Source organism: Geotrypetes seraphini, chromosome 7, assembly GCF_902459505.1.
Source record: "Geotrypetes seraphini chromosome 7, aGeoSer1.1, whole genome shotgun sequence".
Classification (NCBI taxonomy): Eukaryota; Metazoa; Chordata; class Amphibia; order Gymnophiona; family Dermophiidae; genus Geotrypetes; species Geotrypetes seraphini.
Genome location: NC_047090.1, coordinates 116111840 through 116137481, shown reverse-complemented (window position 1 = coordinate 116137481; position 25642 = coordinate 116111840). Strand labels below are relative to the sequence as shown.

Here is a 25642-nt window from a genome sequence, read left to right as displayed (position 1 = left end):
CACAGATGTCAAGTACACCGGGGAGTCCCTCTGGGTAAACCTGGCAAGAGGCAGAAAAAAATGCCTGTATCTAGGTGTGGTATACAGACCCCCAAGACAACTGGAAGACATGGACGCAGAATTAATTGAAGACATAGAGAATATCACTCTACGAGGAGAAGCTGTACTGCTAGGGGACTTCAATATGCCTGATGCAGACTGGAACTCATTTTCAGCGACAACCAGCGGTAGCAGGAGGCTCTTAACCTCCATAAAGGGAGCACGTCTCAAACAAATGGTAACGGAGCCCACTAGAGCCCAGGCGATCCTCGACCTGGTACTCACCAACGGGGAAAGCGTCTCAGAGGTCTCAGTAGGAGACACGCTAGCCTCCAGCGACCACAACATAGTATGGTTCAACCTTAGGAAAGGCTTCCCTAGATCAAACACGAAAACAAAGGTATTCAATTTCCGGGGCACAGACTTCGCACGCATGGGAGATTTCGTCCTTTGGACGCTGCAGGACCAAGCAGAGACCGATGATGTAGAAGCTAAGTGGTTAACACTGAAATCAACCATACATGAAGCAATTAGCCGCTTCATAAAATCAGTAAATAAACGACAAAGAAACAATAAACCCCAATGGTTCACTGCGGAGATCTCGCACCTCATTAAGGAGAAGAAAAAAGTGTTTCTCTCCTACAAGCGCACGGAGAAAAGAGAGGCAAAGGTAGAATATAGGACCAGGTCTACAGTGGTCAAAATGGCAGTTAGGGAGGCAATACTTCGAGTGGAAGAAATTCTGGCAAAAAACATTAAAAAGGGAGACAAATCCTTCTTCAGATATATTAGTGACAGAAAAAGGAACACAGGCGGGATAGTACGCCTTAGAAGACCGGACGGAAGTTACGTGGAAGCAGATTCCGATAAAGCTGAACTACTGAATGAATACTTCTGCTCAGTCTTCACCTGTGAGGCACCGGGACACGGTCCGCAGTTGAAGGCAACACAAAGCACAGAAGACCCGTTTCAGAATTTTGAGTTCACACCAGGTGAAGTTTACAGTGAACTGGCAAGACTCAAGGTGAACAAAGCCATGGGACCAGACAATTTGCACCCAAGAGTGCTCAGAGAATTGAGCGATGTCCTGGCGAAACCGTTGGCTGAGCTATTCAATCTCTCCCTAAGTAAGGGGAAAGTTCCCCTAGACTGGAAATCAGCTTATGTCGTTCCTCTGCATAAAAAGGGTTGCAAGGCAGAGGCTGTGAATTATAGACCGGTGAGTCTCGCATCAATAGTGTGCAAACTCATGGAAACACTAATTAAAAGCAAATTGGACACGATCTTGAATGAAGGGAATCTTCGGGATCCCAGTCAGCATGGATTCACCAAGGGTAGGTCCTGCCAATCCAATCTCATCAGCTTCTTTGACTGGGTAACAAGAAAGTTGGATTTGGGAGAGTCTTTGGACGTCATGTACCTGGAATTCAGTAAAGCTTTTGACAGTGTCCCACACCGCAGGCTGCTAAGCAAGATGGAATCGATGGGGTTAAGAGAGAACTAACTGCAATGTTTGGCTGAGTGGCAGACTTCAGAGGGTGGTGGTTAATGGTACCCTCTCTAAAACATCGGAGGTGACCAGTGGAGTGCCGCAGGGCTCGGTCCTGGGTCCACTCCTTTTCAACATATTCATAGGGGATCTGACTCAAGGGCTTCAAGGTAAAATAACACTATTCGCCGATGACGCCAAACTATGTAATATAGTAAGTGAATGCAGTTTACAGAATTATATGGCGCAGGACCTGCTTACATTGGAAAGTTGGTCCTCAACCTGGCAGATAGGCTTCAATGCTAAGAAATGTAAGGTCATGCACCTCGGAAGCAGAAATCCATGCAGGACGTACTTCTTGAACGGAGAAACTTTAACTAGGACTTCAGCAGAACGAGATTTAGGAGTAATCATCAGTGCAGACATGAAAACTGCCAATCAAGTGGAGAAGGTTTCATCTAAGGCAAGGCAGATATTGGGTTGTATCAATAGACGTTTCATCAGCCGAAAGCCTGAAGTCATAATGCCGTTGTACAGGGCCATGGTGAGACCTCATCTGGAGTACTGTGTGCAATTCTGGAGGCCACATTACAGTAAAGATGTGCGCAGAATTGAATCGGTTCAGCGGACGGCCACCAGGATGATCTCGGGGCTCAAGGGTCTCTCGTACGAAGAGAGACTGAACAAATTGCAGCTCTACACTCTTGAGGAACATAGGGAGAGGGGAGACATGATCGAAACATTTAAGTACCTCACGGGACGTGTCGAAGTGGAAGATGATATTTTCTTTCTCAAGGGACCCTCGGCTACAAGAGGGCACCCGCTCAAAATCAGGGGCGGAAAATTTCATGGCGACACCAGAAAGTATTTCTTCACAGATAGAGTGGTTGATCATTGGAACAAGCTTCCAGTGCAGGTGATCGAGGCAGACAGTGTGCCAGACTTTAAGAATAAATAGGATACTCATGTGGGATCCCTACGAGGATCAAGATAAGGAAATTGGGTCATTAGGGCATAGACAGGGGTTGGGTAAGCAGAGTGGGCAGACTTGATGGGCTGTAGCCCTTTTCTGCCGTCATCTTCTATGTTTCTATGTTTGATGTCATCACATTTTCGTTAAGCCTTCATGTGCCATGTTTTCAAGCTGAGATCATGCTTTTCCAGTATGTACAACAATTTTTGGACTTGGTTCCCCACTTTGAGGGAACAATTAAAGGTGTTTTGAGTTGATTCCTTGCTTTTACAGCATGGCAGCAATTTTTGGACCCGACACATTTCTGCTCTGCAAAGGCAGCTCTGTTTAACCCGAGTGCCCGCTTTTCTGCTTCATATTGTTATTGACTGGAGAAGAAAGCAGTGCGTTTGAGAAATGGAGCTCCAATTCATGCTTTGTTCAATTATTGTTTTTATTTTGGAATGTACTGCTCAGTTCTGTACAGTATTTCTGTTCACATTGCCTGCCGAACATGCAGTAGAAAATATGGTTCCCTTGCTCAGTTCTGTATTTTTGTTCACACTGCCTCTGTACAGTTGTTGTTTTGTATTGTGAAATATACTACTCTGTATTTGTGCTCAAATTGCCTGTTGTACAATCATGCCCTATACAGTTGTTTTTTTGCTGATTAGTGTTAATAACCAATATTTAAAATACAGATGTCCTATGCCTGTTCTTTTATGCATAAAATATGTTTTTTCGCATTTTAAGGGGTTACCATTGTTTTCTGTATTATCTGACTTTTCACTTATCTGATAACGGGTTGGTCCCATTTATGTCAGGTAATTGAGACTGTACAATACAATCTTGCATAGAACAAAGAGACAGAAAAAGCTGCAGAGAATCCCACATTTTTTCTCTTTTTAACTATATATATGTATTTTTTTAGAGAGAGAGAGATCATTTTCAGGTCTTGAGCTCCTAGATAACTATTGCATCTTCCGTCCCTCCTTACTATCCCTGGGCAATTATGCAAAAGCTGTAGTGGTAGACTGGGGGTTTCATATTATGTTAAGTAGAGAACTTAGTTGTTAACCTCTGAATTCAGACTCAGAGCAGTGCTGTAACAATGGGACTGACCTTGATTGCCACTCGGAGAGGCGTGAGATCCTCAGCAATTCCTGTCACTGTTCCTTCATATACCTCACCAAATGCACCATGTCCCAAAGCCCTTGAGGCAAAAGAAAAAATACAGTTATATAGGAGTGGAGTGGTTGCTGTGTTAGTCTACTTGAGTGCATAGAAATAAAAGTTAACAAAAAATTATAAGGTGTCACTGAAATCACTATGCCTACAAAGAAGTCCTAGTTAAAATCTTCCAGAAACAACTTGCATGCTATGGCATCCTTGTTAGCTTTTTATCTAGATCTTCTTTCTCTTTCCTCCTAATATATTCAGGTGGTTTAAAAAAAAAAAAATTCTACATATTGTTATGGCCATGCCTACTGTTTTTAGAAAGATATCCATTATGAATCCCATTTCCATTAATGGGGCTATATGGTGAAATTTAGACTTACCTATTAATTTCCTTTCCTTGAGGCCTTCTAGACCAGTCCAGACAAGTGGGTTATGTCATACTGCCAAGCAGATGGAGACAGAGAAAATAAACCTCTCAGCCAATTTCACTTCCTTTATTAGGTGCTGCCTTCAGTTTCTTGGTATGACAAAGCTAAGACGACCAAACACAATTGTTATGCTATTGGTTTCTAATTCATCCCTAAAGTCTTTACCTGATGCAGCGATAAACTTCACTTCATAGTCACTAACCCAGGAATGAGATAATACCATACACCAAGGGTATAACTAGGTCAATTGCCTTCTGAATGGTCAATAATATACTTGTTATTAGTTTTCTGAATTTGATAGATTAATAGCTCTGGATCATCATGGTATCACTAGGTAGGTTCTGGATTGGTTTCCTAGGACTCAAAGAAAGGAAATTAATAGGTAAGTTTTAAATCTCACTTTCCTTATCATCCATGCCAAATTAGTCCAAGCAAATGGGTATCCAAGCTCTATCCAGACCGGGCAGGAGGAAACCACAATAGCTCTCTGGACTCCTGCATTTAAGGTGCAATATCTCCAGATTTGTATACACATATTTGGGTACTTAGAGAAGAGATGTAGTGGAAGCAAATGTTCTGTCCTGCTGTTATTTTCCATAAAAACAGATTCAAACTCTCCTTAAGAAAACTCTACCACCATTCTAATCAGGTAGATCTACCAGCTCTATGGGATGTAAAGCTTGCATTCATTTATCATCCTCTCACTGCTTGTTCACTGGTATAATGAAACCATTTGAGAGATTTGAAACAATCTAAAGTGAATGAAAGATAAGACAATTATGCCTCAACTGGTTTGATTTTGTCAGCGCAATCGAGGCATTATGACTTCCAAGATGATTACTCCAACCATCTGGCTGAAAGGTTGTAAAAAGTACTCAAAAAAAGACCTGGCGTAGAGAAATCGAGGTTGAAGCAAAACAGTTCCACCTCTGCATGGATGATTTTACTGCAGCTGCTCAAGACCTCCTGTATTGAAAGAGACTTGTCATGGCCACTAGAGCACCTGTGGGACTGCCTTACCAATTAAGGGGATCGCCTATCGTCCTACTGATGATAGAGCATTGCCTTGACTTGATTTAACAATTCTTGCTGGTGTGGTCCAAAATTATCATCTCCTTGACTCATTCTGAAATAAATAGATACCTTAAAGACCATTGTGCATTATTGGAACACATTAATAGACCAAAGACCTATTTGGAAATTCGGAAAGAACTGGTATTTACAAACATCTCAAAGGTGATTGACAACTGACTTGAGAATGACCACCCCTGCCCTGACCTATATCACCCAGTTTTCTTACTACTGGAAGACAGAAAGCCTTCTTCCAAAGAAAGTGAAACAATACCCTCAAATTACTCAAAGCCATCAAAGAGAATGACCTCTTCCACAAGACCTAAAGAGATGCTACTTTGTAAGACTCAGAAAGAAGGGGTCACTGAGCCCCCAGGTCTAAACCCAATTCGAAATATCGATCTTGCATGCTTGACTCTCCAGAGGAAAGTTTCCCATATGCGAGGCAGCTTCTGTGGCTATGTTCTAGAGCTTGTCTCTGTCATCTGTGAGAGTAGTGAGTTTGTCTTCATCCTAATCTCTTGTGCAGAAAGACTGAAGAAATAGATCCCTCAAGGAAAATAGTATCTCTCCAAAAACTAAACTTGCAGAAGCTTGAAATTCTTAACACAAGTCTATTATAAATTTTCTTATGTTCATCCAAAGGCAGTATCGCCTAAAAGCTTCTTTGCTATGTTGCCTGATTATCTCAACAACCAAGGCTGTAAAAGAGAATGGATGAGGTCTTCCAGAAAGGAATCATTTGCCTAAAGTAAAAAATGAAGTATCATCCCCAATTAGTCACTTAGAGATCAATCCAAAGAATGTCCAGGCCTCCAGCAAGAAAACACTTATAGGACACTGGATGTCAGTCCTGTTTCTACTAGAGTATCCAGCCCCCTGGCTTCTGCTTTTTTTGACTGAAGAACTTGCTCACCTTGGAGTTTTGTCAAGCCAATCTGAGGTATCACAGTGGCTTCTTCCAGTCCTTACACTTCAGGGTCCCAAAAGGGTTGGTTCATAAAATGGATGCTTTTGCTGTCAGACCCAACAAGGGTGAAAAGTCACCAGGTACCATGATGTAGGAACTCGTATCCCAAATTAGACTGTTCCCAATGCAGAGAGGGAAATCATCCCCAAAGGACTGTTACCCAGAACATCTGGACTCGGCCTTCCCAGGAATGGCCTACTTGTAGCTACTGTACCAGGTTGCATTGTTTGTGCCATCTGCTAGAGCTGAAGGCATCACCTGCCTTCTAAAAGGGGAATGTAGTCAGTTGTGAGTTCCCCCACAACTCTGATTTCATCTGTTGTCAAGGAAACATAATACACTCATCTGGAATGGTATGGCATGGACTACAAGAAATCCAATTTAATATGAATCATGAATCATACTAAAATTCAGATAAGAACTAGTACAAGAGCATCCAGATTTTGTTAAATTCATAAAACTGGCAATGGCTGAATTTGAAGTTTGCACACCAATATCTTCTTAAGAAAATCTGTTTTAAATGCTAAGTTTTCTAAAAACAATATTATATTATTCTTGCATTCATTCCTTTCAGGATTAAAGGCACCAAATGCCATCAGTGTTCAAGCACTTAGTATTTGGCAACCTTTTTAAAGAGCAGAATAACCAAGATGATGCTATTTGTTCAACATACTGTATTAATGAACATTGGTGGTGTTTCCTGCAATGAGCTTTTTGTGTGCTGAGGCTTACCGAATCAGGGAAATGTTTCTCCGGGGTAGCTCCTTCAGCTCGCTTAGAGTGGATGCCTTCCCCACAAAGCAGTAATTAGGGTTATAATCAGTCATGATGGTGAAGGTTCGGATTTTGCTCAGTTTGTATTCTGAACTCTGCAGCCTAGCCTGTGCTCCCACCAGCTGTGGCTTCTTACGACGATAAACTAGAAAGGGAACACGGCATTGAAGATGAAAGGGAAGAGAAATGCCAGCTCGGCAACACATGGCAGACACTGGCACTTAATGAAGAAATGGAGAAAAAAGACAAATATATTTTAAGAATCATGAGTCATGGGTTATGGGAATGCATGCCATAAAATGAAAGGTATCTCCTACCGATAGCAAGGCTGCTGCAGGTGAGAACTATGCCAAGTACCACAGCTGCAATGACTACAGCAAGGATGAGTGGCAGATGACGGGGCCTTTCTGTCATGGAAGATGAAGGGCAAACATGTCAGATACATGAACTGGACAATTTTCAATACTGCACACAAAACCTATGGGTCCTGATGGAAAGCTGATAGGTCTTTTTACTCTCAGGCTTTGCAACAGTTGTCAAAAGGGAAGTATGAGAATACTTTACTTTTGAAAATTACCCTGGGACAGAGTGCCTGTTTTCTCTTTCACTGGAACTTATGTGCAAAGATTTGAAAATATAATCTATCAGGTCAGTACCCTTAAGTGATTTAACATTTTAAATTGCCTGTAAAGGGCTAGCTGCTGATATTCCAGTTAGTGCTGCAGAATATCTCCACAGACTGCTAAACTGGAATCCAGCTATTTTGTGGGTGGTCTGGCACTTATGTGGTTAAGTGCTGATATTCAGAACTTAACCGCCCAAGTTAAGGAGCAAAATCAGACCACATAAAGCACAGCCCTTTCTTTATGCAATGTCACTTAGGTGGTTAAGTGCCGATTATCGCACTTAACCACATAAATAGCCAGCTGCATAAACCTGGATATTCAATGCCAGTGCCTGAGTTTGTCTATCACACCCCTTCCCTTGTTTAAAAGCAGACTGAAAAACCACCTTTTTGATATAGCCTTCTATCCATAACCCTACTCCCCACTGCCCAACCAACCTAGCCAGCAGATTAAGTTTCCAAGTTTATTAAATAGTTTGATTAATCGCCATATCAAAATTCAAGGCGATGTACAAAATTAAAACACATAGTTATAAAACATGGGTAAAATATTATATAAATAAATACTGTTACAAACACAAATCACAATATTAAAATGAAAATAGATTTAACTGTATCCATGACATCCTGTGTCTGTTTAGATTATAAGCTCCTTCGAACAGGGACTGTCTTCTTCGTGACTCTGTACAGTGCTGTGTACATCTGGTTGCGCTATAGAAATAATATTAGAAGTAGTGCCCAAACATGACCTGATATTGAATATTGGGGCATAAAGCCAGCAGCAGCAAGAAAAGCACTCACTGTTGCTAGCTCAATATCTACCCCTAGGAGTGTTATTTCCCTTCCGTGCCGATACATGCCCTCAGGAATGCTTGCTCTGAATGTAGGTAAAAATAGGTGCATTATTGATCACCACACACAGTTCTATCTTGGCAGAGTTGGCTAATTTTCAAAAAATTAAACAACCTTTGAATATTGCCCTGTATGAACACCAATTGCTAGCCTTTATGAAAATGTATAAGGCCTAAATGCACTAAACGCTCTGATCGTGTACCAATAGTGACTAAACCAGTTTGACTGGGATGGACCTTAAACCTCTCCCCATGCATTCCAGGATGCATCGGGAAGTGGAAGGTCCGCCCCAAACATCTGAGTGGCATGAGGCTGCTTTGGGGCTTCCCCTGTCACTTAGCTGTTCTGGCTTCCTCTGCTGGCTCTATGCATGTTTGAGAGGCGATTTCTAAATGACTGATCGTATGGGATTACAGCAGACCTCCGCAAAACTCATTTGCATGGGAAGCCATTTGGACATTGATTGCCATTTAGAAATGGGCCAAAAAATTGGCCTACAGCGACCCACACGGGTTTTTAGTACATCTAGCTCTAAGTTCATAAGAATAGCCATGCTGGTTTAGACCAATGATCCATCTTGCCCAGTATCCTGCTTCCAACAACTGGCCAATCCAGGCCTGGCAGAATCCGAAATAGTAGCAAGATTCCATGGTATCAATCCCAGGACAAGCAGTACCTACCCCCATATCTATCTTAAAAGCAGACTATAAAATTATTTTCCTCCAGGAACTTGTACAAACCTTTTTTAAACCCAGATATGCTAAACAATGTTACCACATCCTTTGACAATGAGTTCCGGTTCTTAACTATTCATGGAGTGAAAAAATATTTCCTCCTATTGGTTTTAGAAGTATTACCATGTAACTTCATTGAGTGTCTCCTAAACTTTGTACTTTTTGAAAAGAGTATAAAAATCAATTCGCTTTTTACCTGTTTTGTACACCCCTATTATATTTTTATTTATTTATGTAATATTTTCTATACCACTGAAACTGACACAGCAGAATCGCGTGGTTTACAGACTAAGATAAAAGCTGAGAAAGGAACTCCAGGACTGTAGTCTGATAGGAGAGCAAATACATTCACACCTTAGAGTAGATTTTGTAGACCTCTTTCATATCCCCCTCATCCATCTCTTTTCCAAGCTGAAGACCCCTAACTTCTAGCCATTCTAATCTAATATACAGTTTATGACTCGTACTTATACCGAATAGTTCAAGGCAATTTATATCAAGAAGCCATACACAATTTAAGTGAAAGTACAAAAAAAAAAAATCAAAATTTAATAAAATATTATACCACATCATATAGAAAAGTTTTCAATTCTTTGCAAAATCTCATATAATTAGATTCAGTCCTTATTTGCATGGGCAAAATATTCCAAATAGTAATAGCAGTATAGTTAAATGAGGAGATAACTGTCATTTAAACCGTACTCCTCTAGTCCAAGGAAGATGCAATAGTGTGCCATTTAACCTAGTAGAGGAATAATGTAGCTGAGAGAAATTCAAAATAAGATTATCAGAAGAATCAGTTTGTAAAATGTGATACATCAAACAAGCAGATTTAAACTCAATTCGCTTCCGAATGGATAACATAACATAACTTTATTTTTCTATACCGTCTTAATCAAAAGAATTCTAGGCGGTTTCCACAAAAGAGAAAAACTGGACAATCAGTGAAATACAAAATAGTAAAAAAATGAATACAGCTTGTTGTATAAGAGACATTAAAAGTTTAAAATTGATGGAATAAGATTAGTTATGTTTAAAAAATAAAGATAAAAGTACAGATTAAGAAATGAATTTATCAAATAATATTGTCTTGATTTCTTTTCTAAAAGCGCCATAGGACAGCTTGGCTCCGCTGAGATAGCCAATAAAGACTGTTAAGTGCTGCTGAAACACCGTCATATCTCTGTAGGCCAAAAATTAGCCTCCCAACAGTATTTTGAATCAACTGCAGTTTTGTAGCCAATTTTGGGGTCCTTTTATTTAGGCACACTAACCGATTTAGCGTGCGCTAAATGCTAAGGCATCCATTATATTCTATGGGCGCCTTAGCATTTAGCGCGTGCTAAATCACTTAGCGCACCTTAATAAAAGGACCCCTCTGAGTTTAAATTCAGGTACAATAAATTACAATAATCAAGTTTAGATGACACTTATCATTTTGGCCACCCTTCTTTGAACCTTTTCAAATTCTGCTACATCTTTTTTGGAATTCGGTTACCGGAATTGCACACAATACTCAAGGTGAGGTTGCACCATGGAGCAATACAGAGCATTATAATATACTTTTCCTTAATTACCTTCTCTTTCCTAATAATTCCTAGCTTCCTGTTTGTTTTTTTGGCTACCACTGCACATCTGCACATGAGACACCTAGATCTTTTTTTTTCTATGCTAACTTCTAAGGTAGGAGGAGAACAGAGGGCCCCGGATGCAAAAAGTAAATTTGATCATGTTTCCCCGCTTCTGTCAAAAACTTCACTGGCTTCTAGTAATTTCTAGGGTTCACTTTAAATGTGCCTGCCTAACATTCAAGATCTTGCATGGCATTTTTCCTCCCCTAATTCCACTATCTTGGAATTCTACGAGACCTGACCCTACCAGATCCATCCAAAAACTAAAACTATTTTTCCCCTTGTTAAAATGTGCTATCTATGCTGGAAAATTAGGGCAATCTCTTTTCTTCAAAATCACTGAGCTTTGGAATAACTTTCCTGCCCTGCTGCGGAATCTGGGCTCCTTCCAATTATTCCGAAAGCATCTGAAAACTTGGCTATTCTCAAAAATGTAAATCTCGCTACCCTCTTTATAATCACTAATTCTTATTGTTTTTCCTTCCTTATATTAAAGTTCCTGTAAACCGTGCCGAGCTCTATCTGTATGGAGAGGATGCAGTATATAAACTTAAGGCTTAGTTTAGTTTAGGGTGCTGGCACCAATGCCACTTCTCCTTTCCACCTCCCCGTGTACCTTTTTAAAAGTTCGCTGGCTTGAGCAGCATCTTCCACTTGTTGCTCCGTGCCAGCCTTGGCTCCCTTCTGACATCACTTCCTGGTCGCTCAAGCGGCGGAGAAGAGTGGGAGTAGATGCAAGGTGTGGCGATGCTGGGCACCAACCTCCCTCTCTATGCCACTGATCAGGTAACTATGATTTGACTTTTTCTTTCCAATGTGCATCACTACCTCTGATGCTGATGCTACACCCTCTTTCCTGCTGCTGTTCCTCAGCATTGTATTGAGAAAATTGTGATAAAACAGCTGATATTCTGTGCTATTTAAAACTGGCCAGAAAGGGCGCTGACCAATTAAATAGCGCTTAATCAGCTAAATACAAATATTCAGCATGAGAAAGCCAGTTATCTCTGCTGATTGTTCCCGGTTAGCAGCTAAAAGTTAACTGGCAATTTTCAGCGCTGACTGGCCAAGTTTAGCAGCCAAATCGGGCCTTGCAAATAGCAGTTCTATCTTTGGCCATTATAAACTTAGCCAGCCAGTGCTGTATATTGGCTTAGCTGGTTAAGTTTCTGCCAGCCAACCCTCCCCCCCCCCCCCCCCCAGATATGTAACACTGGTCACCTGGCATTGAATATCCATGATCAGCACCGACAGTGGGAAATAGCCGGCCGGCCTCTCGCAGTCTGAATATCGGCCTCAAAGTGTTTAACAGAACAAATTCACTGAGCAGGACTATACCTGTACCTCTGCAGGTGACACCGTCACTGGCCAGCACTGTCCCCTGCAGACACACACACACTGCCAACTTGAGGTCTTGATCTCGCTTGCATTTTCTAGAGCTGCAATGGCTACAGTTCAAGAAGAGCTGAATCTGCACTTCACCATCACTCTCCATGGCTGTGAGAAAAAATAAGAAAATTAATTCTACAGCAGGATAAAAAACTGACCTAAGCAGAAAACCTTCTCTTGATTTACAACTGTTATGTGAACCCTGAAGGGGGACAGAGACAGAAGATGTCACTGCTGGTACGGAAACAGATCTTTGGAGTACTGGCTTGCTGGGAAAGTGTGTGTCTTAAAACCTGAGGAAAAGAGGGCCACATTTTGGATTTGTAGGTACTTGGAGGGCCGCAGAAAAATTAGTTAATGTCTTATTAAAGAAATGACAATTTTGCATGAGTTAAAACTCTTTATAGTTTATAAATATTTCCATTGGGCTAAGTCTTAATAATAATATTGTAATTTATAGCTAAAGAGACATTTGATCAAGAAACTGTTTTATTTTACTTTTGTGATTATGATAAACATACTGAGGGCCTCAAAATAGTAGCTGGCGGGTCGCATGTGTACCCCGGGCCGCGAGTTTGAGACCACTGGACTAAAGAGTAAATGGGCCAATTTGGTGTATGTTTAACAGCTAGAAGAGAATTTTAGATTAAAAATCTTTGTTTTTGATTCTCACCTCAGGCACATTCTTTGATTTATAAGCTGTTACCCCAATAAAGAGGAAAGGAGGGAAAAGTTTTCACAACAAAGATCAACCTGGTCTCTAAGCGATCAATTTTCAGCTGGTGGCGCTCAGCATTTTGCTGACTGCCACAGGCATTATGTCCGAAAAGCCAAAGCCAGGTCATATCTGGGCTTCGACACTGAATTTCCAAGTTTGCAGAGCTGACTACAGCACAGCCGGCCAAGTGCAATTTTCAGCACATATCCAATTATGGCGCACTGCATAAATATAAGACTGACTTTTATGCTGTCTAATTTATGTGATTACCTTGGCTAGTTAAGTGGTAAATATTGGCATTTAACTGGCCACGAGCTGACTCTGCTCCCAGAATGCCCCCAAAATAGCCAGTTTTGATAGGCGGTAGCCAGACATTCTCAGCTGGACTAACTGGTTAAGTGCTGCTGAAAATGAGTGGTTAGCCCCAAACAAGTGATTTAACCAGCCAGAAACTGTTTCTGGCTGGTTAAATTGCTTTGAATATCAGCCCCAACTTTTTATCATTCTGATCATTTATTTAAACATGTAACTGTATTTCCTACCTTCTCCTCCTTTTATCCTGCTTTTCTTTTGTTTGATCTGAGATATTTTATTGTAAACCGCTGAGATATTATTAACCAATCAGCAGCATATCAGATAAAAATAAACTTGACATTTATCAGTGTCAGTGGCCTTTCCTATTTCTTTTCAAAGTACATTATATTCCTAGTAAGAAATAGTGCTGCCCGATTCAGAGAAATATTTCTCGATTCGATTTAGCCTATTGAATTGATTTTTCGATTCAATTTAATTCCCTATTCCCACCCAAAAGGGCATTTTTTTTTTTCAAATGTCTTGGTGGGTTTATTTTGTAGTCTTTTCACCCATCCCACCCCACGCCGATGCTGTGGTATAAACAAAATAAAGACTTTTCCTCTCTCTGTTAGGTCCTAGTTCATGTTCGCTGTCTAACACCAACTCTGGCAGAATACACATTTCAAATCTGACATATTGTAATCACAAAATAGAAAATAAAATCATTTTTTTCTATCTTCCACTGCCATATCCAACATTTGTTTCTTTCCCACTGTCTACTATCTTTCTCTCTCTCTCTCTCCCTGCCTTGTGCCCTGGGTCAAATCTCTCTATTCCTCTCCATGCAGCATTTTTCTCTTCCTATCCATTATCATGTACAACATTTCTTTCTCTCTCCCTATTCACCATCTCTCCCTGCCCTCCACCCTATGTCCAACATTTCTCCCTTTCTTTTCTACATGCATATCTCCCTCCCCTCCACCATATGCAGGATTTCTCCCTCTCACCCTTTTCTACCTCTCTGTTTCATCTCTCTCTCTGCCACGTCATCAGTGATGTCACTGATGATGCAGCAGAGGGAAGGCCTCAGTGGGGCAGGCCACGAGCAGCCCATTCAGAGCTCTGGTGACCGGCTACCACTGCCGCTGCTGCTGTTGCTTTAGAAAGCTTAGAGGTATGTTAGGTTTCACTGGGGAGGAAGGGGGGGGGGTCACTGAATCTGTGAGTCCGATTTTTTTGGACTTCAAATCGATTCACCAAAGTGAATCAGTGAATCGATTTAAATCAGCAAATCGGATAGTACTAGTAAGAAAGTAGTGTTGTGCATTTCTGTACCAAGGATCAGGATTTGGTTCCCGGGTCAGGCTTTCCACTCTTCAGCTTGGCTGGGATTAGAGATACCACAGAGGAGGCATTCTTAAGGCCCTGGAGGGAGGGAGTCCCAGTTATCATGCAACAGTGATTAATAGAGGACAATTCTATAACAGGGTGCCTGGTAAGATCCTATTCTATATAAGAAATGCAGGCACTTACTTTCCTTTATAGAATATTAGAACACACCTAATATTTAGGCACAAGCACTTAGCCAGCCATAAAGTATATTGTAGTGCATAAATGTTACAGATATGTGTGTAACTTACTGTATTCTATAACTTACATATGTAAGTTTGGGTCATTCCTATGCTCCGCCACTGTGTACCACCTTGCATATCCAGGTTATAAAAGTTAAGTGGGTATTTGCAGAATAGCATTTAGGCAACATATTACACTTACATGTTAGTAGTCTAAACATTTACACATGTAACATGTGTGTACATATTAGCATCCCTTTTACAGAATTGGTCTGGTAGTGGCCAGAATTAAAGCCCATATATTTCAGACATCTGAAGCAAGACTCGGTCTATGGCTCCCTAACAAAGAATGCTGATGTCATGACTAGACTAAATGAGTTGGGATAGAGGTATGAAAAGGGAGGCAAACTTCCAGGTAGTTTTGTGAATGACAGTTCATGGTACTCTATTGGGCCTCAGTTCCTATTCAGTTGGTAACCCAAAAAAGGACAGGAGGAAACTAGAGGTCTTCCCCCTCCTCCATTTAAAAGAAACACTACGTGAAGGTGGACAAGAGAGAATGAATTTCGAGTCAAGGAAGAGTGTATCCATGTATAGCTTTTCTTCTTGCTTATTTCCTCATCTTGCAGGCATTTCTGCTACCTAATAGATACATGTTCAGAAAACTGCAATTTCAGTTTTTCACCCTGTTTTCCTGGGGACCAGGACATAAGAGGGTATTGTACTAGAGAAGAAAGTGTGAGGAGATGAGCTAACCTGCCAGTGGCACTAGGAAGATCTTCCCAATTGGATTCACAAATGAAACGCCATCCTGCCCATTGGCTATGATGTCATCAATTCTTGACGCATTGCCACCTGGAAAAGAGATGCTGTCTCTTACAAACTGGGCTGGCAGTGCAATGTAGTGCTTAGAGTAGAGTTGCAATTCTGGGGATAGGAATTTAATGTCACTTCTCCCTGTTCACTGAGTGGCTGATGCACAACATTCCAGAACTACGGTAAAAAAATACAGTGGTATGAGTGATTTTATTTACAGGGCTATGCACAAACAATAGCATGCCAATCATATGCATGCTATTTGTTCGGAGTAGCCCCATAAAAGAAGGAAGGAACTGTGCCTGGCTCATTAGAGCTATCGCTAGGCACAGCGACTCCTCCTGCCTGCAGCTACCGTTCTCCTCCTCTGCCCAGCTGATGGCAGCTCCAGAGCTGCAGTGAGCTGAGTGCAAGCAAATGGGAGAGCGGCGGCTGCCGGTTCAGCTGATTCGCAGCTTCCCATGTTGACTCTGGAGCTGTGATCAATTGATTCAGGCTTCCCTTGCTGGCTAGTTTGTGGCTTTCCCTGCCAGCTCTGAAGCCACAATCAGTTGAGAAACCCTGATCTGGAGCCAGAAGGGGAAGCTGCGCATCAGCTGAGCTGGTAGCCGATGCCACCACTCTCTATTGGCTCTCAGCTGATCGCAGCTCTAGAGCCACCATCAGTTGGGCAGAGGAAAGGAGAACAGCAGCTAGCTGCGGGCTGGGATTTGGGGGGTTTTCTTGAAGGGTGCAACTGTTGTGTGTGTGTGTGTAGTGAGCGCACAACAGCTACCGGAAAGCTTCAGAAATGCTGAAAAATAGCAATCCTAAAATGGGGGGGGGAGGCATTTCCTTTAGTGCATCACAAAGAGAGCTCATTGTAATATATTTGCATAGAGTTCTCGGTGGCTGTTATAAGGATCATTAGCAGCCATGGAGAACCTTTTTGTGCATCAGGAGGACAGCTTTCTGTGCCAGTAAGACTACCTTAACGAGTCTTACTGCTGAGGCAAGCTTTTGAGCATCGGGGCCTGAGTGACCTTCAATAAATTACTTAGGGGCCCTTCTACTAAACTGCATTAGGCCCTTAATGCATGTTTAGTGTAGGAAAATGAGTTATTGGAAAATACAGTAATTTTGCATTTTTCACGCACTAAGGGCTCCTTTTACTAAGCTGCGATAGCGGTTTTAGCGTGTGCTTAGCGCACACTAGACACTAACGCAAGCATTGAGCTGGCATTAGTTCTAGCCACGTAGTGCGGGTTTAGCATGTGCTAAAATTCTGTTAACTATTTTAAAAATATTTTTGGAGGAGGCATGTCATCACTGTTCCTCAAAGCTGAGTGGGAGTCCTCCAGCTAGCTGCATTGCTGCCAGTGGGGGTTAATGCTTCAATATTGTGTTTTCAATTGCTAGGGACAGTTAGGTTCCCTGGAATCCTGCAGGCTTGCCTGTCCCTCACTGCTGAAAATGTGATAGTGAAACAGCACTCCCCCCTGGCAGAACTATAGCTGGAAGACTCCTGATCAGCTTAGAGAAAACAGTGCATGTCGTGGGCAGGGAAGCCTTATCTAGCTGGCATGGGAGCCCTTAACCCCCCCTTTTTACAAAACCATAGCACAGTTTTTTAGCACCGGCTATGGCGTTAACAGCTCCGACGCTCATAGAATTCCTAAACACCGCGCTACGGTTTTTTAAAAGGAGGGTTAGCGTTGCTTAAATAGGAGGCAGTAAATGTTCCCACATTCATTTTTTGCAAGTCCAGAACTTGCCAAACCCCCCCCCCCAATAAAAATCCCTTGTAAACTGTCACTTTAAATCTGGTCTTAATGTGAGGGAAAGTCCCAGGTTAAAATGTGCTAAGTCCAGATTCTAGCACATTTTGGGAGAAAGGCCTCTAATCTTCCTGTGCTCAAATTAAATGTATAAGGCCCTTGGAGGAAAAATCTTTGTAAGTCATATCAATTACTTTTATAGAGCTTTACACACTGGAACTGCCACATAAATAATAAATATTATTAGAAATGAAGCTTGCTGGAAAAAGATAAAAGCAAGACAGACCAATTGATTGGAGTCCAGCCAGAATCAAGTCACCCTGAATAGTCTATCTTAAACCCAAGAGTCAAATACCCCTAAGCAAACCTGAGAAAAAGCATTTGTGTCTTATCTTGCTCTGAGGAAAGGGATTTTAATACCTGAAAGCTAATAAAAAAAATGGTATCACTTTATATTATTTTGTTTGGATTTATTAACCTGTAAAGTGAACTAACATAGCATTGCTGTGGTAGATGAGGGTCCTGTGGGCTGAGAATTTAATTGTGATGAACTCTGGGGCTCACACAGAGATTGCCTAGTCAGAATCAATAGGACAGGCTACATTATTTTCAGAAAGTTCATTTTCTCTACTGATGCTGACAGAAGATAGGAACCTACAATTTTGGATATCATTTTCTGAGGGAGACAAATTAACTTACCTCTGTAACCTCCACCTCCACCACCAGCAGTACAGGGCCCTCCTCCTCCACCGAAGCCACCAAAAGTGACCCACTGAAGTTTGGAAAAGCTCTGGTTACAGGACTGACCTCCTTCTGCACCTTCCAGGAGAGACTTTCCAGCTGAAGGAAAATGAGTTATGTCCTTCCAGCCTCCCCCTCCACCTGCATAAAGAAAAATGCTGTTATAGAAAACAGAACAAGTACAATGAAGGTTTCTTGAAAGCCCACTAAAGATCTCCCCATAAATTCATAGATATCATAAATTTGTTTAACTGTTTCCTGAAGGTCATCTCTGCTTTTGATAAGCTACTCAGTAATACATACTACCACTTTTAGCCCTAATCTATGCGTTAGGGCTGTACCGAATATTCATATTCAATTCGATTCAATTTAGCCCAAATAAGTATCCCAGATACAAGTATGTACCAAAGCTCTACACCAGGGGTGTCCAACCTTTTGGCTTCACTGGGCCGCATTGGCCAAAAAAAATGTTTCTGGGGCCGCACAAACTTTCAAACGCTGCAGCAAGACACAGGAGGGAGCCGGCAAGATGGTAAACACTGCATCACCCTCGACCGGGGCCGCACAAAATACTTCACTGGGCCGCATGCGGCCCTCGGGCCGCAGGTTGGACACCCCTGCTCTACACAAAATAAGCACTCAATTCCTCACTTTTATGTATATTACAATCAACTTTGACTAAGGGCTCCTTTTACTAAGCTGCACTAGCGTTTTTGGTGCACGCTAACCCCCGCACTACACAAAAAATACTAATGCCAGCTCTATGGAAAGCATTAGCGTGTAGTGCGTGCGGCAATGTAGCGCACGCTATAACCGCTAGTGCAGCTTAGTAAAAGGAGCCCTAAATCTTCCTTAAAGGCTTACCTATAAATCATTCGTGAATGATTTTTGCTCCAATATATTTTTTTCACAAGCATGGGGGAAAGAGCACATGATTTCAGGACGTGAATTGGACTCCATCGCACAGCAATTAAAAGAAAAGCAATCCAGATAAGTAAACACGTTTGGATACAACTAGAATATCTAGAATACGGGAAATTGAGGGAATTGCATCGTTGCTAGATCAGCATCAGGTGGGAATAATATTGTGCGGTGATGGTTCCCCTCATTCCAATTCATGGTCCAAGTTTTACTTTATGACCTGGATGGAGGTGTACTGAGCACAATACACAAATTAATATTATGATTTACAAATAATTCAATTTGATATATATATTAATTAACTATACACAAATAGTGCATAAATGGAAATAAATATAAAATAAAAATTGAATAAATATAACTAATCAGCACTTTAGTTAAAAAAAAAAAAAAACTCATGGGGATGGATCTAACCTGACTGGAGACAAGTGGAGATGGATCCAAACCAACTGTGGACAGGTGGGGATGGGGACCAGATTATGTCCCTCTGCACCCTCTCATTTAGAACTTCAGACCCTGCTTCTCTTATTCGTTCTACAAAATGATACCTGCTTGTCCACTTATGCCATTAACACCAGGCACTGCAGTATTGTTCTCAAACTGCTCCAGGTACATATGATCCAAGGAACTATCTGGATGCTCCATGTAGGATTTTCCTCCTCCTCCAGCAGCGATTATTAAAGGTTTGAAAACACCATTCTCCTGCTGCATGAGAATATATGCAAAACTTATTACAGAAATTGCTCCAGAATTGTCACCATTATAGAAATCACTCAAGGACTGTTACAGGATCACAGTCTCCAGAAATAGAAATAGAGATTCTTCAACCCAACAGTCGAAGAAGAGCAAAGGTGCTCTGCATTTTTATCTATTTTGATAGTGACCTCATCCTAAAGCTCCTTTCTTCATTAATATAGGCCCTCTTTTACTAGCCATAATAGAGGTTTCATCCTTGACTTGGGGTGCTAAATGCTCCAACACTCATTGGAATTCTTTAACCGTTGGAGCAGCGGTGGAGCATTTAGCACTCTGAACTACAGTAGAAACCTCTACCACGGCTTAGTGAAAGGGGGGATTAATTTCCTGAACCGATGTCAGCGACTCAAGGATGGTGCTGCACCCTGCAGAGCTTGGTAGAAGGGAATCTTGGTTACCTTTGGAGGAGGTCCTCAGCTGGTGATGTTTGGAGATCCTCACCAGCTACAGCAAAGGTCAGGGCTGATGTTAAGACATGCTGGGGACCAGGTCAGAAAAAAAGGAAAAGGCCCTCCTGATCTCCTTTCTTCTCTGCCTCCCCTCAATCTTCCCACCTGCCATTACTATCATACTGACTGACCCTCCTCAAATACAGAACAAGGAATCCCCAAAATTGAACTGGGAACATCAATAAGTTACACTTGGCATGCACTGCAACACTAAAGAAATAAAACCAGAAATGAATTTCCTTTACTACCGAACACAATAAAAAGATAGCTGCTATGCACATTTCCAAAGCTAAAGTATTTCATTTAATACATTCAAAATAAAATGCTTTTTTCTACCTTTGTTGTCTGGAAATTTTATTTTTCCATTATGTTGGTTCCAATTTCTCTTTCTGCTATCCAGTCTGTCTTCTGCTAATTCTCCTTCAAGCAGCTACTGTCCATTTGTCTTTTCTTCTCTCTCATATTGATCTTTCCTCTTTAGCTCTTTCCGCTCTTTTCCTTTACTGCCTCTGTTCACTCAAATTTTTCCTTTCTCATCCTTCTTTTTACTTTTCAGCTGCCTATCATGTTCCATCTCCTGCTACCCATTAGCTCTCCCACTCCCCATCCCATTCCTTCCCTTTCCATCTTCAAAGAAGCGTGGGATGAACACAGAGAGGATCTAGAATCAGAAAATAATATTAAATATTGAACTAAGGCCAGTACTGGGCAGACTTGCACGGTCTGTGTCTGTGTATGGCCGTCTGGTGGAGGATGGGCTGGGGAGGGCTTCAGTGGCTTGGAGGGTGTAGATGGGCTGGAGTAGGTTTTAACAGAGATTTCGGCAGTTGGAACCCAAGCACAGTACCGGGTAGAGCTTTGGATTCTTGCCCAGAAATAGCTAAGAAAAAAAAATTAAAAAATTTAAATTGAATCAGGTTGGGCAGACTGGATGGACCATTCGGGTCTTTATCTGCCATCATCTACTATGTTACTAGTACAATATTTCTACACCCTCTAATCACTATCCTCCTCTCATTTGTTTCCTTGCCACCCCCTTAGGCTTTTTCCACAAAGTTCCACCATTTCCAGTGTTTTCCTCCCTCCACCCTTTTAGCCCAGCACCTGCTCCCTCTTTCTCTCCCCGCTCTTATAACCTGATATCTCTCTGTCCCTTCTCTCTTTCCTCCTGCCCTCCTCCCCATGGTCCAGCATTTATCCCTCTCTCTTCTCTCCCTCCAATTGTCCAGCATCTCTCTCTCTCCATCCCTTCTGTCCCTGGATCCACCTCCCTTTTTCTCCCCTCTACCCTCATGTTCAACCTCTCTTCATTCCTCTCTCTCTCTCTTCTTTGTGCCCTGGATCTATCTCTCTTTTTTCATCCCCCTCCCCATGCATCAACTCTCCCTCCTCTTCACCCCATGTTCAATATTTCTCCCTCTCTTGTTCTTCTCCCCCACTCGTGCAGCATCTATCCCTCCTCCACCCCATGTCCATCAATTCTCCCTCTCTCTTCCCCTATACCCTATGCAGCATCTCTCTCAACCCACCCCACCCCATTCCATCCCATGTCCAACAATTCTTCCTCTCTATTCCTGTACATCCTATGCAGCATAAGGTGTCATAAGGCGCATGGGGACAGACTCAAAGATCTCAATATGTATACTTTGGAAGAAAGGCGGGAGAGGAGAAATACAGAGATACCTACACCTAAATATGCTTAAGGTGAGTCCCTTTCTATTGAAAGGAAACTCCAGAATGAGAGAGCATAGGATGAAGTTGAGAGGTGATAGGCTCAGGAGTAATCTAATGAAATACTTTTTTACAGAAAGGGTGGTAGATGTTTGGAATAGTCTTCCAGTAGAGGTGGTGGAGACAAAGACTGTGTCTGAATTCAAGAAAGTGTGGGACAGGTACATGGGATCTTGTAGGGAAACAGTGGATAATTCAGATAGCCAGACCGGATGGGCCATTTGGCCTTTTATATGCCATCATATTTCTATGTTTCTATCTCCCTACCCCATCTCATCCCTGGGCAATTCTTCCCCTCTCTTCCCCTACACACCATGCAGCATCTCTTCTTCCCAGCCCATGTCCAATAAATCTTCCTCTCACCCTACACTCCATGCATCTTTCCCTCACACTTCACCCCACATTCAGCAATTAACCTTCTCTTTTACCTCCCCCATGTGCAGCACCTCCTTCTGACCCTCCCATGCATTCTCTGCCTGTTTGATCCTCATTCCCCCCTTCACAAATTTTTCTGTCCAAGGATAACACCTGAGGGGAGCGAGCTGGGTTCATCTCTCTCCCATCCTTCACAAATTTTTCTGCCAAGGGTTGCTGCCAACAGCAACAATTCCCAGCCACTGGCAGCAGCTAACCCAGAAGTGTCCCCTCTGCCTTGTAGCTCTCCCACTGACGCAACTTCCTGGTTTGATCTGAGCGATATAGGGCAAAGGGAAGGCTTCCTGGTTAGCTGTCTGCAGCATCTGGGAATCACTTCTGCTGTTGGCAACCCATGAAGAGAAACCTTTGTGAAGGAAGGGAGGGATGTGCAGGACTGAGTCCAGCTTGCACCCCTCATGTTCAAAGTTTCCAAGTTTATTCTATATTTGTTATACTGACCATCAACAATTATCTGGTCGGTTTACAATACTAAAATTAAGGTACAATTTTAAAAGAAAAGGGGTCATTTACTAAATATAACATATGTGGCTGACGAGACATAGACAGACTTGGTACGTGAGGTACTGGAGTTAGAGATATGAAAAATGCATTGAATTAAAAATAAATTTTAAGAGGAAAGTAAGAAGGGGAGGGGAGGAAACAGGGAGGGGGAGTTACTTCTTAAAAGCGGTTCTCTTTGTCAGAACTATGATGGGTACAGAGTTGCTGGGTGGGCCTGGGCCCATCCCTGGCTACACCCCTGATTGGATGTTGTCTGAGGACTGGGTTGAGACCCTCTGGACTTAAATAATTATTTCAAGCCACGAGTTGATAAGATAATAATATAGTTAATTGGAAATTACTGTAGAAGGAATGGTATTATACCCTTCACCCCCAAAATAACATACTTTAAAAACATAGGTGGCCCCTCCACCTCCTCCTCCTCCTCCAGCCCATTCAAGAAGAGCTCTCTTGTCTTTGTATTCTTCCTCAATTACAGATGATTCTCCCAGGCAAATCTGTTTCATCAAAACATTTCCCTATGAGATTCAAAGAAAGGAAATACAACAGTGGTCATAATCTAGTTATGTTCAGAACAGAACAAGAAACCCAATTATGTCCTGGAAGAAGACAATTCTGTGTGATTTATGATACTTAAGAGCTCAGCATGCCAGGATGAGCATCAGCCAGACCTGACTGACACTTTCAAATAAACAAAACAAAACAAAGTGGGAAGTGCAGATGTTCCAGTAGGGGGGTCCTTATTGACAATAACATAAAAACATTCAACGACTCAACCCTGCATGCGTTTCAGTACTCAGGGTATGTTTGTAGTGCGGCGTGAATGTTAGTTTTTGTTCCTTTGACACTGGGTTAAACATCATGCTCTAGGACTTTTTATTGCCCAGCAGAATTTTATGTTGAAATGTGTAGTATCAAAAAGCCATGTAATGCATTCAAATAAATATTTGTGAGAGGGACTCTGTAGAATCAAAACACAGTGGAGAAAAAGACCTCAGTGTCACGTTGGATAAGGCTCAGAAGGAGAATTTCTTGCCTCCGATTCAAAAATTTTGATTACCTTATCACAACGTTGTTTTCCGCATGACTCTCTCTATATGTGATACATTGGATATCCCGGTCCCCTGAGGAAGGAGTGTTTCTCTGAAACACGGACCATGTTGGGTCCGCACTCCATGTCATACATGGACCCCCCTACTGGAACATCTGCACTTCCCACTTTGTTTTGTTTTGTTTATTTGAAAGTGTCAGTCAGGTCTGGCTGATGCTCATCCTGGCATGCTGAGCTCTTAAGTATCATAAATCACACAGCATTGTCTTCTTCCAGGACATAATTGGGTTTCTTGTTCTTGTTCTTGTTTGTTGAGAGCCATTTTTATGGATTACAATTTTGTAGAGTTTTTTTAAATAAAGATTCCTGTACCTTGTACATTCCACTCTGCAGTCTTTTCCTTGTTTTCAATATATATTTCTCATTTATGATTTTGAACATTCTTATGTTTTAGCTAATGATTTCACATTTAGTCTATGTCAGGGGTAGGCAATTCCGATCCTCGAGAGAGATTAGGTTTTCAGGATATCCACAATGAATATGTATGAGATGGATTTGCATGCACTGCCTCCTTGAGATACAAATCTATCTCATGCATATTTATTGTGGATATCATGAAAACCTGACCTGGCTCCGGCTCTCGAGGACCAGAATTGCCTACCCCTGGTCTATGTGTTTGCTTTCAGACTCCTGAGGAAGGTACCTTGAGAACCGGAACACATGCAACGCAACACAATTCCAGTGTAGTCAAATCACAGCCATAACCAAAAACATTATAATTCAAAAGTAACATTCCCTTTATGCACTTGATCACTTAAGGATCTCCCGTACGAGGAACGGTTAGAAAAATTACAGCTATACTCGCTCGAGGAGCGCAGAGAGAGGGGAGACATGATCGAGACGTTCAAATATTTCACGGGCCGCATCGAGGCAGAGGAAGAGGTCTTCTTTTTCAAGGGTCCCTCGGCAACAAGAGGGCATCCGTGGAAAATCAGGGGCGGGAAACTGCGAGGTGACAACAGGAAGTTCTTTTTTACTGAAAGGGTAGTTGATCGCTGGAATAGTCTTCCACTTCAGGTGATTGAGGCCAGCTGCGTGCCTGATTTTAAGGCCAAATGGGATCGACACGTGGGATCTATTCACAAGGTAAAGGTAGGGGAGGGTCATTAGGGTGGGCAGACTGGATGGGCCGTGGCCCTTATCTGCCGTCTATTTCTATGTTTCTATGTTTCTAACGCTGAGTTGCTGAATGTTTTTATGTTACTGGAACATCTCAATCTTCCCACTTTGTTTTGTTTATTTGATTGCTTCCATGGGGATTTCCTGCCGCTTCTAGTGGTGCACTGACACTCTCGTCACTCTCGTTAGAGTCTTCCATTCTATAGAAGACTCAAACATTGCCTCCCATGGATAGACTGAGGCTGATATTCAGTGGGGCAAAATCTGCTTACAGTTAACCAAATTACTTATCCACTTTTCTTTATTTCCAATATTTTGTGACACTATTTAAGCAGGACCTCAGGATGTGCAGAAGAGATGCAGAAGTTGCCTGGTTAAGGGCAAGATGCACAAAGCTCTGGAAACCTGGTAAAAATACCAGATTGGGAGAGATTTTGGTTTTCTGGGGCATGCTTAGAACAAATAGCATGCAAATCATATGCATGCTTTTTGTGCTGAGTACCCTAGTAAAAGGGGGAAGAACAGACGGGCTGAAATTAGAACCTAAAGTGGTGAACTGGATTAGAAACTCATTGACAGACAGATG

General features: G+C 42.0%; 1 protein-coding gene across 5 annotated transcripts in view; it reads right to left on the bottom strand.

Moving 5' to 3' along the window:
• Positions 1-25642, bottom strand: part of LTK (leukocyte receptor tyrosine kinase) — a 257225-nt gene that overhangs the window by 39968 nt on the left and 191615 nt on the right. For 3 of the 5 annotated variants that reach the window (XM_033953192.1, XM_033953193.1, XM_033953196.1), the window contains exons 13-20: positions 23213-23344; positions 19500-19656; positions 17989-18171; positions 15473-15571; positions 12083-12241; positions 7220-7309; positions 6861-7047; positions 3603-3693 (exon numbers count right to left, since the gene is read on the bottom strand). In XM_033953192.1, the coding sequence (XP_033809083.1) occupies positions 3603-3693; positions 6861-7047; positions 7220-7309; positions 12083-12241; positions 15473-15571; positions 17989-18171; positions 19500-19656; positions 23213-23344 (1098 nt within the window). The remainder of the gene's footprint in view (positions 1-3602; positions 3694-6860; positions 7048-7219; positions 7310-12082; positions 12242-15472; positions 15572-17988; positions 18172-19499; positions 19657-23212; positions 23345-25642) is intronic. The other 2 variants (XM_033953194.1, XM_033953195.1) reach the window with 2 other exon arrangements.